This window comes from Quercus robur, chromosome 11, assembly GCF_932294415.1.
Source record: "Quercus robur chromosome 11, dhQueRobu3.1, whole genome shotgun sequence".
Lineage (NCBI taxonomy): Eukaryota > Viridiplantae > Streptophyta > Magnoliopsida > Fagales > Fagaceae > Quercus > Quercus robur.
In genome coordinates this window covers 28330258-28346184 of record NC_065544.1, presented here as the reverse complement: position 1 = coordinate 28346184, position 15927 = coordinate 28330258, and the positions used below count along the sequence as shown (strand labels likewise).

At 39.2% G+C, this 15927-nt stretch overlaps 2 protein-coding genes across 2 annotated transcripts; both read left to right on the top strand.

The window, feature by feature from the left end:
• Positions 1 to 3776: 3776 nt before the first annotated feature.
• LOC126704906 (uncharacterized) lies at positions 3777 to 4442 on the top strand. Its single transcript, XM_050403894.1, has one exon. The coding sequence runs from the start codon at positions 3777 to 3779 to the stop codon at positions 4440 to 4442; it is 666 nt and encodes a 221-aa protein (XP_050259851.1).
• A 195-nt stretch (positions 4443 to 4637) lies between these two features.
• On the top strand, positions 4638 to 5663 carry LOC126704905 (uncharacterized). The gene is made up of 2 exons (XM_050403893.1): positions 4638 to 4879; positions 5084 to 5663. The coding sequence occupies exons 1-2, from the start codon at positions 4638 to 4640 to the stop codon at positions 5661 to 5663; spliced, it is 822 nt and encodes a 273-aa protein (XP_050259850.1).
• Positions 5664 to 15927: the final 10264 nt, after the last annotated feature.

The window sequence follows — 15927 nt, the reverse complement described above, 5'->3', positions numbered from 1 at the left end:
CAGAATATGAGTGTCGTACTCTCACAAGCAGAATCCAGGCCAACAATGCCTCACCAATAACAACTTAACCAAACAGAAGGTGCCAACAGAACGGGGGCTGATCCTCAGCCTCAAATAAGAGTCCCTGTGGACAATGTCAACACCTTCATCGAAGTATTGCAATCATTACAGTACTTGCAGCAACAAATGATGGAAGAGATCCGTCAACTGAAGGCAGACAAAACAAAAGAGAAAGGCAGCCAGCATGACCTAGATCATGCAGCAGACAAAGAAGAGACACTAGCAGGAGGTGTCCCACGGAACGCAGAATAGTGTTTCATTACCATGGCTGAAGTGGCGGCTCTCTTGGAGCGAGAGAGAGCCAGAACACCAAAGGAGAGGTTTTACGCATGAAAACCTCCTTATCCTCTAAAAGTACTCAGCAAACTGTACCCCGAGAGGTATGAACCAAGGGCCTTTGCACAGTACAATGGCAGGAAGGGAAGTTCAGTAGAGCACGTGAGAAAATTTATTGATACCTTTGGCCCTTACGTAGCTGACGAAGACTTATGTCTGCGGGAGTTTTCAAAGTCACTGTACGACCGGGCATATACCTAGTACATTGGCTTAAAACCAGGGTCGATCCCGACTTGGGATGACATGGTGGATGTATTTTGCACTAAGTACTTCCACGGAGAAGAAACGGTAACGCTCATAACTCTGCAGGCGACCAAGCAAAGGAATGGCGAGGATTTGATGGAGTACATCAAACGGTTCAGGGACATAGCACTTGATTGCTATGACCACTGTGAAGAAAGGACGTTAATGGAAATGTGTATGACCAATATGATTAGGGAATTCAGAGCTATCCTGGAGAATCTAGAAATTTCCCAGTTCGCACAGCTATTGCAGAAAGCTAGAAAGACGGCTCAATCTGTAAAACCCAGTTCAGACAAAAGAAATGCCCCGCAAGCTATGGCAGTGTCCACTGGAGATCGGAGAAGGAAAACAGAAGGGAGGGAGTATGATACGCCCCCACCCTTACCATATACTCCTAAGCAGATGGATGTGCTACTTGACAAATGGATAGCAGATGGGATCTGTAAACCCAACCAGGTTTTTAGAGAGCCCATGGAGGAAGAAATGAGGGATCCTCGCTTTTACCGCTTGCACAACTATGTACAACATCCCACCGCAAAATGCTGGGTGCTTCGTATGTTGGTGCACTGCAGGATTAAAGAAGGCATATTGGAGCTAACCTTGCAAGAAGTCCAAAGAAACCCACTCCCAAACCACAAGAGAAAGGGTGTAGCAGCAATGGTAATATGTGCAGACCTGGGAGAAGACGAGGAAGAAAACTTGGCCCTGTCTGCCGCGGCGATTACCACTCTTTAGCGGAGTGCCAAGTTCAAAAATCTATTTGACCAATTGGGACTTACAGCAAAAGAAAGAAAAATAGCCATGGAGGCTTTGGTAAGTATCGCCTCCGGGGCAGGGGTGGAATGCCTATCAGCAGAAATGCCAGAAGACAGAGTCTTTCTACAGGAATCGACAGAAATCACCTTCAGTAGTGAGGATATGGAGGTGGGACACCCAGATCATAGGAGGCCTCTCTATTTAGCAGCATCTATAAATCAAATCCCCATCAAGAGGGCCCTGGTGGATACGGGTGCTTCCGTAAACCTCATTCCGTTAAGCACCTTGCAAGCCGCAGGAATTTCAGAAAGAAAGATCCAAGGATGCTCGATGGAAGTAACGGGGCGGTGGAAGAGGTGAGTACACTACAGGCCACATTCAGTTGTGGTTGAAAGTAGGCCCTATAGTCTCTTTATCTTGTTTCCATGTAGTCAGAACGAAAGTATCCTACAATGTGCTTTTGGGAAGGCCCTGGTTACACAAACATCAACTAGTCCCATCCACCTACCACCAATGTGTGAAAGGAAGATTGAATGGCAGGATGATACGCATAGTTGCAAACCCCTCACCATTCGAACAGACAGAAGTCCACTTGGTGGAAACCATGTTTTATGACCAATGGGTTCCATCTGGGGAAAAATCGGTTTCAAAGCCACGAGGCACCTTCATGCCTAGGTGGGAAGATATTCAAGATGACCCAAAACCCGATTCAAGAGAACTACTGGCGCAAAAGAAGAAAAGAAAAGAAGCGTCTGCCGCAGAGCCAGACAAAACACCTCAGTGCATCAGGGTCTGAGGCCTTGATGGCAGAATTGTGTATAAATTATGAAGGTGCATGGGGCCCACGGGTGAGATGCAAGTGGGTCCCACCCAAAAAGGGCAACACAAGAGTTTGGCGTGTTGCGTCGTTGAAGGAAGTTTGGGAAAAGAAGAAGAGAAGGATGAGGCAGTTGTGGTAGAAAAGGACATCCAAGTTATGGCAGAGGAAGAGTTGGAAGAAGTTGACTTAGGGTCTGATTCACGAGAACCAAGGCCCATCTCAATTAGTGCAAGCCTAACAGAAAAGGTGAAGTCAGAGCTCATACTGTTGTTGAAAGAATTCAATGACGTTTTTGCTTAGGATTACAGTGAAATGCTAGGGCTGGATCCCGGGCTAGTTGCGCATACATTAAATGTAGACCCAGAGGTCAAGCCGGTGGCCCAGCCTGCCAGGATATTTCACATAGAAATAGAAGGGCAAATAGTTAAAGAAGTGCAGAAGTTGCTGGCCGCAGGATTCATCAAGCCTATTCAGCATCCTCGCTGGCTATCCAACATAGTACCAGTGAAGAAGAAGAACGGCTAGATAAGATGCTGTCTAGATTTCAGAAATCTCAACAAAGCTTGTCCAAAGGACGAATTCCCATTGCCGAACATGGATTTACTAATAGATTCTGCGGCAGGAAATGCCATGTTCTCATTCATGGACGGTTTTAGCTAGTACAATCAGATCAAGATGGCACCAAAGGATGCAGAGAAAACTGCTTTCAGAACACCCATGTGCAATTTCTACTATACTGTGATGCCCTTCGGGTTAAAAAATGCAGGTGCAACTTATCAACGAGCCATATTTCATGACATGATGCACCAGGAGCTAGAAAACTATGTGGATGACATAGTGGTTAAGTCAAGGAGGAGAGAAGAACACTTTCGTGTGTTAAGAAGAGTATTCGAAAGATGCAGAGCTTTTAAGTTAAGAATGAATCCCCTTAAGTGTGCATTCGGAGTGTCCTTTGGGAAATTTTTGGGTTTCCTGGTTCACAGCAGAGGCATAGACATTTATTCGGCCAAAGCCACGGCTATAGCAACTATAAGACCTCCAGCCACAGTAAAAGAATTGAAGAGCTTCTTAGAAAAAGTCTCATATATCCGAAGATTCATCCCTAGGTTGGCATCAATCACCTCTGCCTTCACGAAGTTGCTTAAGAAGGGGCAAAGTTTTGAGTGGAGGGAAGCGCAGCAGACAGCCTTCAAAAGGCTACAGCAGATAATGATGAACCTCCCCACGGTGCAGGCCCCTATTCATAAAAGACCATTGCTACTTTATTTGGCCACTAACTCATATGCCATCAGCGCACTAATCGCTCCAGAAGATGGAGGTGGTGTCGAGCAGCCAATATACTACATCAGCCGCGCCTTAAAAGATGCAGAAACTCGTTACCCAAGGGCAGAGAGTGTGCCTGGCCATTGTATATGCTTCGCAGAGATTGCGTCACTATTTGTTGGCCTATGAAGTATGGCTGATGACTAAGTCCCATGCCATTAAAACTCTGTTACAACAGCCGATCCTCTTCGGGAGGATATCCCAGTGGTTTCTACAGTTGTCGCAATACGACTTAAGAATGGGGACATTTAGGGCAGTGAAAAGTCAGGCTATAGCAGATTTATTGGCGCAGTTTCTAGGAGAGGAAGAATTCCCACTGGATGATGAAGTTCCAGGGGAAGTAGCCATGGTAGAAGAAGTCAAAGAACAGTGGGTAATGAAATTCGATGGGTCTTCTACTATCCATTCTGGAGGGGTAAGAGTGGTTTTGTATCATGAAGAAGACAAGGCGGTGGCGCTGTCATTTAAGCTGGAATTCCCCTGTTCGAACAACATGGTGGAATATGAGGCCTACTTAACTGGGCTTGCCATGGCCCTCGAAATGGGAGTCAAACATTTGAGAGTATTGGGAGATTCGAACTTGGTTGTCTGCCAGGCCAAGGGAAGTTTTTCCTTAAAGGAGCCTAGCCTAGCCCCGTACAGAGCGATGGCCCAGAGAATGGAAGAAAAATTCTCAACCTTTGAAATAGAGCATGCTTTGAGAAACGAAAATCGGTTTGCGGACGTGTTAGCTGCATTGGGTTCGCAAATAATCTTCAAAGGGAATAGCACTAATATAGAAGTCAGTAAGAGGGAAGAATCCATCATTGTGGTGTTGAAGGAAAAGTTCTGGGAAGAACAGGGCGAAGGGGATTGGCGAATCCCCATAAAGGAAACCTTGGTGAAGGGAGACGATGCAGCATAATTAAAGATATTAAAAGACTATGCCTTGGTAAAAGAAGAGTTGTACCGCAGGATGCCAGGTGGGGTCTTATCCAGATGCGTGGGGCAGGAGGAAGCCCAGAGAAAATTGAAAGAAATACACGACAAGACTTGCGAGTCTTGTGGAGAAGTCAGTCTTTACCGCAGACTTTAGAGAGCAGGCTTCTATTGGCCAAGCATGGGTAAAGATGAAGATCAAGTCCAAACCCAGTGTGGGACCTGCCAGCTTGCGGCAGACAGGGAGGAAAGTTACACTGTATTCATTAGCGAGGATTGGAGAAGCTCTTTCATGCAGTACCTAACAGAAGGTATCCTGCCACAAAGGCACAGTGAAAAATACAAGTTTAAGAGGTTGGCAACACGTTACTTCTTGCATAACGTGGTCCTTTTCAAAAAAGGATATGATGGAGACCCTTTGAGGTGTTAGGGCCCTGAAGAGGCAAAAGAAATGATAAAAGAAGTACATTCAGGGGAATGTGGTGAACACTAGGGGAAGAAAAACTTTACAGATGCCTGCTGCAGATGGGCTACTACTGGCCAACCATGAAGAGAGAAGCGGTAGAATTTGTAGAAAAATGTCACAGTTGTCAAGTACAAGCCAACTTGATTCATACCCATCCACAGGATCATCAGTGACAACGACACACCATTTGTCAACAGTGATGTAAGGAGAATGCTAGAGTTCTACCAAGTCAAGCACCACAGGTCATCACCTTATTACCCTCAAGGGAATGGGCAGGCAGAGGCAACAAATAAAACTCTCATAAAGATCATCAGCAAAATGAGCCAAGAGAATACGGGAGGATGGGCAATGCAGCTGTCGGATGCTCTCTGGGCTTACAAAAAATCACCAAAGTTAGCCACAGGCTTTTCACCATTGTCCTTAGTCTACGGAACTGAAGTAGTGAGTCCGACAAAAATAATGACACTGTCCTTGAGGGTCATGCAGATGCGAGAAAAAGAAAAAGAGGGAGAAGTCTTCGTGGCAGAAAGGTTCAAGAACCTAGAAGAGCTTGATGAAAAGAGAGAAGAAGCCCAGGAACGCAGCCGAAGATACAGGCAAAAGATGACTGAAGCCTACGGCAGGATGACCAAGGAAAGAGTGTTTGCGGAAGGACAACTAATGCTAAAGGTGGCAGACTATGTTAGGCGAGGCCTAGCAGGACCATCCAAGTTTACACCAAAGTGGGAGGGACCCTTGTGATAAGGGAAGCGCATCAAAGTGGGTATTATCGCCTAACTCAAATAGATGGCAGGGACTTGATGGATCCCATCAATGGAAAATGGCTGAAACGTTATTTTGCTTAGAGAAAAAAGTTATGTGGTTGTCCCTTTCTTTTGTTCTAAAAAAAAAAAACTTTTATGTTTCCTTCACGTTTTCTTTTATTCCTCCTAGTGACTATGTCACAGAAGAAAAATTTGTAATGTGCTTTCATGAGTATGTAATGAAAAAGTACGAAGTATTAGCATCATGTCATAACAATAGTAAAACAAAAAAGGGTAGCAAAGTGTAGCATCATTACAAACCCAAACTGTGGTAAACACACGCCAAATAACTACTGTAGGAAACATATAAGTGTTCTGTGCGACATAACAAAAGCAGGAAAGAAAAGGAAAAGGAATCGCGCCATCATCAATGGAGTCCAGAAATGAGACTCTAATCTCCAAAACTACTGGGCCTACTAACGTCGGAAAGAAGGTGCTTACGACGACCCTCCAAATCCGCCACCTCTTTCTTCAAAAGCTCGATGCTGGCATCTATGGCATCAACGGCTGGCTGAACTCTCCTCATAAAAAGGGATCGGGCAACTTCACGAAGATGATCAAGAACAAACTCCACAGCAAAACCCACGCTGATGAGTTCTTGAATCACGGCCCTCCATTGCAGGATTCTCTCGGCAGAAACAGAGTCAATGAAATTATGCTCAATATCGTTCAACACGCACCCTAACATCTTCAAGAAATGCTTTCTAGCAGAACGGCCAAGATGAAATTCCTGCATAAAGTTGCCACGATTGCTGTAGATCATCACCAAGTGAGAAACGCAATCCTCAGGGACTCGGAAGCCATAAAAATCTATGTAAGGAGGATCGGAAGCCCAGAAGTCTACCGAACCAAGATCATTAACCTCCGGTTGGTCAAAATTACCATGTCAAATTTATTTTCCACTGCATACTTAGTTTATTGGTGATTTGTTTGTGCTACCATGTGTTTGCATGTTAATTAACTTAATTAATTCACTTGGCTAAATTAATTAGTTAATTTATCACAAGGGGTCAATTCATTTTTGGCCTATCAACACATGATAAGCTCATCTTCCCTTCGGCAATCACACGCATCCTTTCACATGCACACGTCACTATTCCTCTCTTTTCTGCTTTCTATTTCATGAGTGCTACTAGTAAGGAATCTATTAGGAGGAGCGATGCACAGCTAGTGGCCAAGTGGCCTTGTGTGGAGGATGATGCTGCCCTTACCCCCCATTCGTTTTCATCTTCTGCTCCATCTTCTTCTTCTTTTAGAGTGGAGGCGTCCCTTGCTGCCATTATGGACCAGCTTCAGCACATGCGTACTGATTTTGGTATTCGTCTTGACCACATTTCTGATGAGATGTGTCAGATGAACACCAAGATTGGATGCGTAGCTTGCCCACAGTCTTGTCTTGGCGGTTTTCCTCCTTCACCTTTGATGTGCATTGATAATAGCCTAATTTTGCATATTTATATCATTGTTAGAAAGCATTATCATACTTATTTTGAGCTAATTCATGCATTTTATAATTGGTTTTGGAATAATGCTAAATAATCAATTTTGTGCTTAATTGAATTTTATTGTGTGAATTTGTCTTTTGTAGGAGAATGGAATTAAATAAGTGGATTTGTACAAAAAGCTAATGGACTTTACTTTTACAAGGGCCACGATGAAGTTAAAGAAGGCCAACCCAATTAAATTTAAGTCCAATTAGAGAAAGGAATCAAAGGAAATTTGCACCAAATCCAAGTCCAATTCGGATTAGGATTCCAGCCTACACATTCGTTAGTATTTTTGGCATAACTTTCGGGTCAGATGTTGAATTGAGATGATTCAAGTTGCTCTGGAAATTTAACTTAAAGGGCTACAACTTTGTAGTTTACCAAAAGTCTGAATTCGGAAGTTAAATGGGCCAAAATTGTCAGTTAAGTGAAGCCTAAAAATCTTGGATTTTCTCCAAATGGGAATTCAACTTGTAATAGGATTCCTTGACCTATTTAAAGGCTCTTTAGGGCAAAATTCAGAGAGGCTAGTGCTAGGGCTGGGGTGAAAAACAGAAAATTGGAGCAAGAGGCAATGCCGCATGTGGCTTCTCCGTAGCTTTTCTCCATGATAGCATTGTGACTATTTCTTTCTCTATTTTATTTGTCTAGTTTAATGTTTAGTATTTTATTCTTGTGTTTTATTTCAATTACCATGAGTAGCTAAATTTATAATTAAGGTTGAGGTTGAAACCTTGTTAAGGATTATCAGTATTGTTTATGTGATTTGATTTTTCCCACAATAGTTGTTCTTTAATGATTCAAATTGTTCTTGCTTCATATCATTTGACTAAGATGGGATTCTAGATATGAGTTCAATCATGTTTTTCTCATGATTTAGGATTCGTCTTATTTAATTGAAAGCTTGGTTTATTATTTCTTGATTTTAAAATTGGATATCTCTTGTGATTTGTTTGGCTACAGATATAATTGATGATTTGACGTTATATCTAGGAAGCGAAAAAGAGCATGTTTAGGTATTTAAATCGAAGTTTTAATGATAATACTCTCCATGGTAGCAAGATTGATTTCTAGATTATCATATAGTGGTTGGGAAAAATTAATGATCGTAAATATATGCTGATATGAATTAACAAGATGGATTTCAAAACCTTAATTCCTTTCTCTAGATTGTTTACATCTCTTTACTGCTTTATATTATATCTTTGCTTAGTTTAATTATTTGTTTAGTTTATTTAATTTAAAAAAAAAAAACAATTTTTATTAAACAAGATTAGGATTAATTTGGTTAAGATTTGATTAATTTTCCTACGTTCATTCAAGTCCTTGTGGGTTTGACCTCATTCTTGTCAAACTATACTTCATGTTAGGACATATGTGATTTGATGTTAGGAACATATGTCAAATTAGAATTGGCTAATCCTTTGACAAAACGCACTTTACTTGTAATTGGGTAGATCTAGGATGTGTTTAATGCTTCAAGGAACAAGTTTTCAAGATCAAGTGTTAAAGCCATGCAAATATATCCAAGAAACAAGTGTAGAAGTACTGGATTTTAAAGCTCGGCAGCTAGCATCTATCGAGGATTAAAAAGCTGTTGAAGCTTGAAACTCGATAGCTATCTTGATAGATACCCTATCTGTCGAGGTTTATGAAATTTAGTTTTTCAGAGCTGATTTCACTCCAATCCATGAGTATGTGTTTAGGCTTTCTTTTCTCATAACCCTAAACATATATAAGGATTAGTTTAAGGGCTATCAAAGGTTGCGCAAGTGTGAAGCAAAGTTTTGTTCATGCAAATTGTGACACGAGACAAAATTTGCCCTAGTCCATATTTCTCTTGAAGAAGCTGCTGTTGTACACCTTAGGGTTTTGTGACTGTAAAGTTGTAATTTACAACTATGTATTTTGTTGGCTTTTATTCCGTGCCAAATTTGATTGTAATTATGTTCAATCTTTTGTACCTTATATTTCATGTGAGTTTTATTTGTAAGGGTTGTGTGTGAGAGAAAGAGAGTATGAAGACTCAAGGCTAATTGAAGACTAAAGCTGTTTTCGTGGGTAGCTCGTGAGTAAGCTTCCCGCTAAATGATGCATGTGCCCTGCATATGATTGGAATGTGAAGAGTCAGGATAGGATAGAGACAGCTGGTTTTCGCGAGTGTCTCGCAGGTAAGGCCTTCACGCGAGACATTTGCGAAACATTTTGTTTTGCTAAACTGTTATTTTTGATACACACTATCTATACCCACACTATATATACCCCCATTACCCACATATGTTGAGGAGTGCTTATGAGAGAAAACCCTAGCCCCTAACTTTTAGAGATTGTTATACCCACAATTCTCCATACAATTACTTATGGTTTTTCCTTAACTCCTACCTCTCCATTTCCATTCCGTTGAGAGGTTGATAGCCCAAACACTTACCACACCCTTTCAGAGTGTCAAGTGAGGTTTTGGTACTGTTGGGAAGCATTGGAAGAAGCCAAGCTTTAGTGGATGCAATCGGGCGTATTGTAGGATTCGGAGAGCTAGACAAGACACAGTTCCGAGAAGCCTTGTTGGAGTAGGAGCTTGGAGGGCTTAGGTGCATTGGGTAAACTAGGCTTGGAGGGTCTTTTGCTATTTGTGTATCCCAACTGATTGTCTGGTGAATCGATTACTGGTTGGAGGGCGGCGAAGAGGTTTTACGCCGAGTACTTCGGTTTCATCTTTGATAACACATCGACATGTTATCTTGTGTTTTCATTCTTCTTCCCTACTCTTTTACCTTTCATTTTACTGCTGTGTTATAAAGATTATAGGTTAGAGTAGTTTGTTTATCCGCTCGCATTTACTCTTTTCCGCACTTTGTATAGGTTAGAGTAAAATCAATTGAGCTGTAATCTTTAATTTGGGGGTCTAAATAGTTCTTGTGTTTTAACACATTTTTGAGCTTTCAGTTGGTATTAGAGTGGGTACACTTGCTGTGGTTTTATTACCTGAGTGTGATGCTAGACCCTTTTGTGATGGACCGATCACAATCGCTCAATGCTCCTCCATTCTTTGATGGAAGCAACTATGCATTTGGGAAAGTCCACATAAGGGATTTCTTGTGTGCTATAGATGAGTCAGTATGGGACTCCGTCGAGAATGGGTATGTTAAACCCACGACAGCCAAGTCCGAATGGGACAAGGCAGCTCTTGCTTTGGCTAATGTAAACAGTAAAGCTATTAATGCTATATTTTGCGGTGTGTCTAGTGATGAATTTCACAGGATATCGCATGTGGAGACAGCCAAGGAAGCTTGGACGATTTTTAAGACTACCTATGAGGGTACCAAGAAAGTTAAGGACACAAAGCTTCAGATGCTTACCATCAGATTTGAAGAGCTCAAGATGGGTGACGATGATTCTTTCGATTTATTCTATGGGAAGCTCAATGAAATTGTAATTGTTAAGCTCAATCTCATAGAGAAGATTGAGGATGCTAAGGTGGTGAGAAAAATTTTGAGGTCCTTACCAGAGAGCTTGTGAGCAAAAATCACAACTATAGAGGAAAGTAAAGATTTGGATGTGATCAAAATCCAAGAAATCATTGGATTTCTCCAAACATATGAGCTGGGATTGTCTTCTCACAAGACGAGCAAATCTTTTGCTCTCAAAACCATCACCGAGAGAATGGATGACTCCTCTGACGAAGATGATATGGAGAAGGAGGTAGCATTCCTTGCAAAGAACTTCCGAAAATTTATGAAGATGAAAAGCAGTGGGAAGCCATTCAACAAAGCAAAGTTTACATCCTCCAAAGGTGATAGGAAGGAGTTCAAGAAGAAAGATAGAAAGGAGTTTCAGTCCCTTCAAGGAATTGTGTGTTACGAATGCAATGGCCATGGACATCTCAAGAAGGAGTGTCCCAACTATTTGAGAGGGAAGGGTAAAGTGTTTGCCACTACCTTTAGTAATTTTGACAGCTCAAATTCAGACAGAAAAGGAGAATGTGACAGTGAAGGAAATTATAGGGCCTTATATAGGAGTTTGTGGGCCAAAATGGCCCAATACCATCATGGGCTAAAATATATAGTGTTCTACCACTGTTTGCAAAATTTTTAGCAATTTACTACCTTTTTAAAACTTGAACTTTCGAAACTCAAGTTTAACATGTAACTCGAGTTTCACAAAATCAAGTTCCACAAATTATATAGTGTGAAACTCGATTTCACTGAAATCAAATTCCTTGTTAGAGTGTAGTAGTGTAGGCAACCTTTTGTATAAATAACCCTCAATCACAATAGCCTCCCTCTCTCGGTTTTCTCTTTCATTTTGTTAGGCAACCTTTTTATAAATTTCAAGTTCACTAATGATAAAATTTTCTAATTTTGGGACACCATTTAAAGTTATTTTGGGTCCATTTTTTGATCTAGATCAGAAAAAAAGAAAAAACAAGATGAACCAATGGCTATTTTACTTGTGAAAAGGGGAAAGGAGGAAGAAGAGGAAAAAAGGCCAGAGAGATCCACGCAGCTATTGTTGAGGAAATAAGGAAGAAAACTCTGGAACTGGAACTAAAAGAAAGAGCATAAGGATTTAATTGAAAGTGGTTGAAGATGTGACTTATGAGTGCTTTCACGTGGATACATATAGGAATTGGGAAAAAAGTGATTAAATGTAACTTAAGAAATACCCAAAATGTTAGTGTTATTTACAAAAGAACCAATTAAATGATTTTTTAATAACAATCTTTTTAAAGAATTCGAGCTTGAAGAGCTCGAGATATAAATGAAACTCAAGTTTCCATAACTCGAGTTTCAAGACAGTGGTACATTGCTAAATATTTTGCAAACTGTGGTAGAACACTATATATTTTGTCAATGATGGTATTTGGCCATTTTGGCCAAAGTTTGTGGGAAAAGAGAGAAAACAATATAGGCTAGGGGCTGCAAGTAATGAGGCAGCTACATGGAGCTTTTTCTGCACCTTTTCCTTTATGCTAGCATAGTAAAATTATGTATTTTACTTCTGTATTTTATTCCAATTACTATGAGTAGCTAAATTTATAATTAATGTTGAAGATAAAATTATTCTATATCATTTATAAGATTTAATTTTTCCCACAGTAGTTATTCTTTAATGATTTAAATTGTTTTTGCTTTATCACAATTGACTAAGATAGGATTCTACATATGAGTTCAATTATGTTTTTCTCACAATTATTTTTGTGATTTGTTTGGCAACGAATACAACTGATGATTTGGTTTTATACTTAGGATGCAAAGAAGCGCATGCTTTAAATTTTTAAACACAGGTTTTAATGATAATATCTTCCATGATAACAAAATTGATCTCTAAATTATTATGTAGTAGGTTTTAATTTGATAGTATCTATATTATATCTTTGCTTAGATTAATTTCTTGATTAGTTTATTTAATTTCAAAACAACCAATTTAACAACAAATTTTTATTAAACTAGATTAAGATTTATTTAGTAAGATTTAATTAATTTTCATGCGTTCACAAACCTCTCAAAAGAAACTTCTTAGTAACAACTTCTTAATCACACCCTCTTTCTAAAGAACATATATAGGAAGAGACTTTCTTATACTCCTTTAAGAAAAATAAATAACAAAGTCCTAATTCTATTAGAGAATGGAAAGCAACTAAACTAAGAAAAGAAAAGAAAATAAATTCCTAATTTAACTAGGAAAATGGAAAAAGATCATAAACCATGTTTGCATATGTTCTAAAGCAAATTTATGTCAATGAACCACCAAGAGTCTTGTAGATCAACTAGTACCTCCTAGTGTTTTCAATGAAGACATCCCCCACCCCCACTATCGATGTGTGAAAATTTTTGTAACTAACTTGGACCCTCGTCAAATAGTAAAAATATCTCTTAAAAACTTTTCAACTTCTACCAACTTAAAGCCAAAAATTTCAAAAATCATGATGAGGGAACTCCAAAAATCTACCAAATCTTTGACATACTATGAAAAACTCAAAATGCAATAACAAATGAAGGTTGAAATAGATACCTAAATATATTTGTGTGTGTGTGTGTTTGTTTGTTTGTTTAGACCCCTTAATATAGATTGTTTAACCTAATGAATTAGCAAGTGTTTACTTAGGTTAATTATAAGATCTAGGTTAAATAGTAATAGATCATATCATGCACAGTGGATAAGTAAATAACACACAGATATGATCACCTAGGAAAACCAAGGTAAAAACCTGAGGAGGATTTGACCTAGCTATCCTTAAGGTAAAAAAAATCCACTAATAGAGAATTGAAGTTTTACAAAATATTTAACCCTAAATCTATTGCTACCCTCCAGTAGTAACTTACTGAAATGACCACATGCAAGTTCCAACTCCACGGATTGTTCTCTCTTGAATTTGCAGCACACAAGCTCTCATGCTTATGCTTTGATATCTCACTCAAAGGTTTTAGATCATTAGATGTTGATCTTGCAACAACAACTAGATTCCACCAGCATTTGATCATAGATCTTGTTCCGATAGACACTTGTGGAATTAGAAGGTTACAGAACCTCTCAGATCTCACAGGAATAACTCATAAGTCCTCCAAAAGTCTTCAAAACATATTTAGGGTTTTCCTTTTATACTTAGGAGTGTTGGACTGAAACCCTAAACATTTTCGTAGGCTTAGGCCTAATTTAAAATTCTGGAGAAACTGATTTACAGCAATTTTGGATTGGTCAAGCTTCATTGAATTTGAACTATTCTTTCTGCAACTTGAATATTCTTGAGACTTGACTTGTAGCACCTTGAGCAATGTCTAACACCTAATCTAGACATGTTTTTGTTCTCGATTTGCCAACATAAACAAAATAGGAATCTAAACATTTAATCCTAAATCTTTAGAACCTAGCAATCTCCCCCTTTGGCAATCTGTGACAAAACACACACACATGAATTGCTCAACTCAAGAACTAGCCCAATTTTACAAAGTGTTGCCCTAATACAATTCAATCACAATCTTCTAATTATTAGTTGCTAGAATAGACAACAATTGTTGAAAGAACCTGTAAATTCTTGAAATATCGAAAATAAACCATAAACGCGTGTGTGGAAAATACAGTATAAATCCAACAACAAAAAACTTGAATTCACAAAACATCAAGATAGACAAATATCAAATGAATAACATCATCAATAAGCTATCATAATCAATAACATCATGTTTGTGAAACAAGAACAAAAAATAAATAAGAACAATCAAACTAAAATAAAACAATAAAAAAAATAAAAAATAAAAAACTCATATACTCTCCCCCTAAGTACAAGAGCTCACAAACTTACTCCCCGCTTTTGCTACGAATTGCCAAAGGCAATCATCAAGGATCAGAGGGTGGAGGAGGTGGAAAAGCACTCCCATACTCAAAAAAATCATCCCTCAAGGCAGCAACTTCTGTAAGTAGCTCATCAATAAGCTATCCATGAGCTGCTTGAGTCGTCATAAAGATCTTCATCAATGCATGGAGTGAGAGAGGAGGGGTAACAATAGCATCAGCAATCTCAGCATTAGTAGTAGGATCCATAGTAGAAGTAGGATCCACATGAATCTCCTCAACAGTAGGGTCCACAACAGAAGTTTTTCACTAGTAGCAGGAGTAGTAGTAGAAGCTTCCACTCGAGGTCGCTTTGATGTACCAACACTTGGTTCAGCAAGCTTCCTTAGGGGCAATAATACGAACTAACTCTAGAAGAGGAAAGTTTTCTAACTCTAGATAGTTCAACACCCTATATATAAAGACTAGAAAGAATAGCTTATGTGCTCTAGATGTACTTCTAAAGACCTCAACAATGATCTAAATGAAAAGAGAGAGAAAACACATAGGACCATTAGTAAGAAATGCATACAAAAAAACACATTTATCTATAGGTATGGTGTGAATATGAGAGATAGGGAAGATGTTATGACATGCTATCCTAAAGAAGAGATAGTTAAGCTCATTAAACTCACATGAGTTTATTTTTGGATTAGATCCCCAAGTAACTGATCTTCCACAAAGAAGAGACATCACATCATCTATAGGAAGAGATTAAGTGCATGGAAAGGTAGGTCTACGAACAAGACGTACATGAAGAGCATCAGATACTACTTTCTTAGTAATCTAAAATTTTTCACCTCTAATCCAAGTAGTCAAGTGATGACCACCTACATCATCAGAATGAATAGAGAGATTCCAATAGAATTCTCTAATCAAAGCAACAAGGGGAGGGTCAGAACCTCACATAAAGACAACCAATTCCTAGACTCTAGATTCCTTCGAATAGAAGGATCTAATTCATCTAGAACAACTTGTCTTTCTCCCCAATAGACCTATATTTGGTTAGTTTTTCAGAAATATCTTCATCTTTGGCTATAGGAAACCTAACCCTATCAAAATCAACAGAAGTAGAGGAGGATGCATATTTTTTCTTAGCTTTGGTTTTAAAGTTCCTGCCAACCTTAGGAGCCAAATCTAAGATCTAAAGAAAGAGAAGAAACCAAAACCAAAACACAAACACAAACTATGGCCAAACTGCATTAGAGAATGATAAAGCACAATTTAGATAGAAATTTCAAAATATATATGATGCATGATGCATAGACACAAATGATGCATGATCTAATGCATAAAACAGTCCAATTATAGCACAATTTTGAAAATTGACCCAGAAATTCAAATTTTATGCAAACTCCCCAATTTTGAAAAACCTAATTTTCAAAA

What these genes read in the sequence shown, in the direction of transcription:
- LOC126704906 (XM_050403894.1), top strand. Translation starts at nt 3,777, where the DNA reads ATGGGGACATTTAGGGCAGTGAAAAGTCAGGCTATAGCAGATTTATTG.
- LOC126704905 (XM_050403893.1), top strand. Translation starts at nt 4,638, where the DNA reads ATGGGTAAAGATGAAGATCAAGTCCAAACCCAGTGTGGGACCTGCCAG. An exon ending in TATGATGGAGACCCTTTGAG is followed by an intron (nt 4,880 to 5,083) that starts GTGTTAGGGCCC and finishes ACCCATCCACAG; the next exon opens with GATCATCAGTGACAACGACA.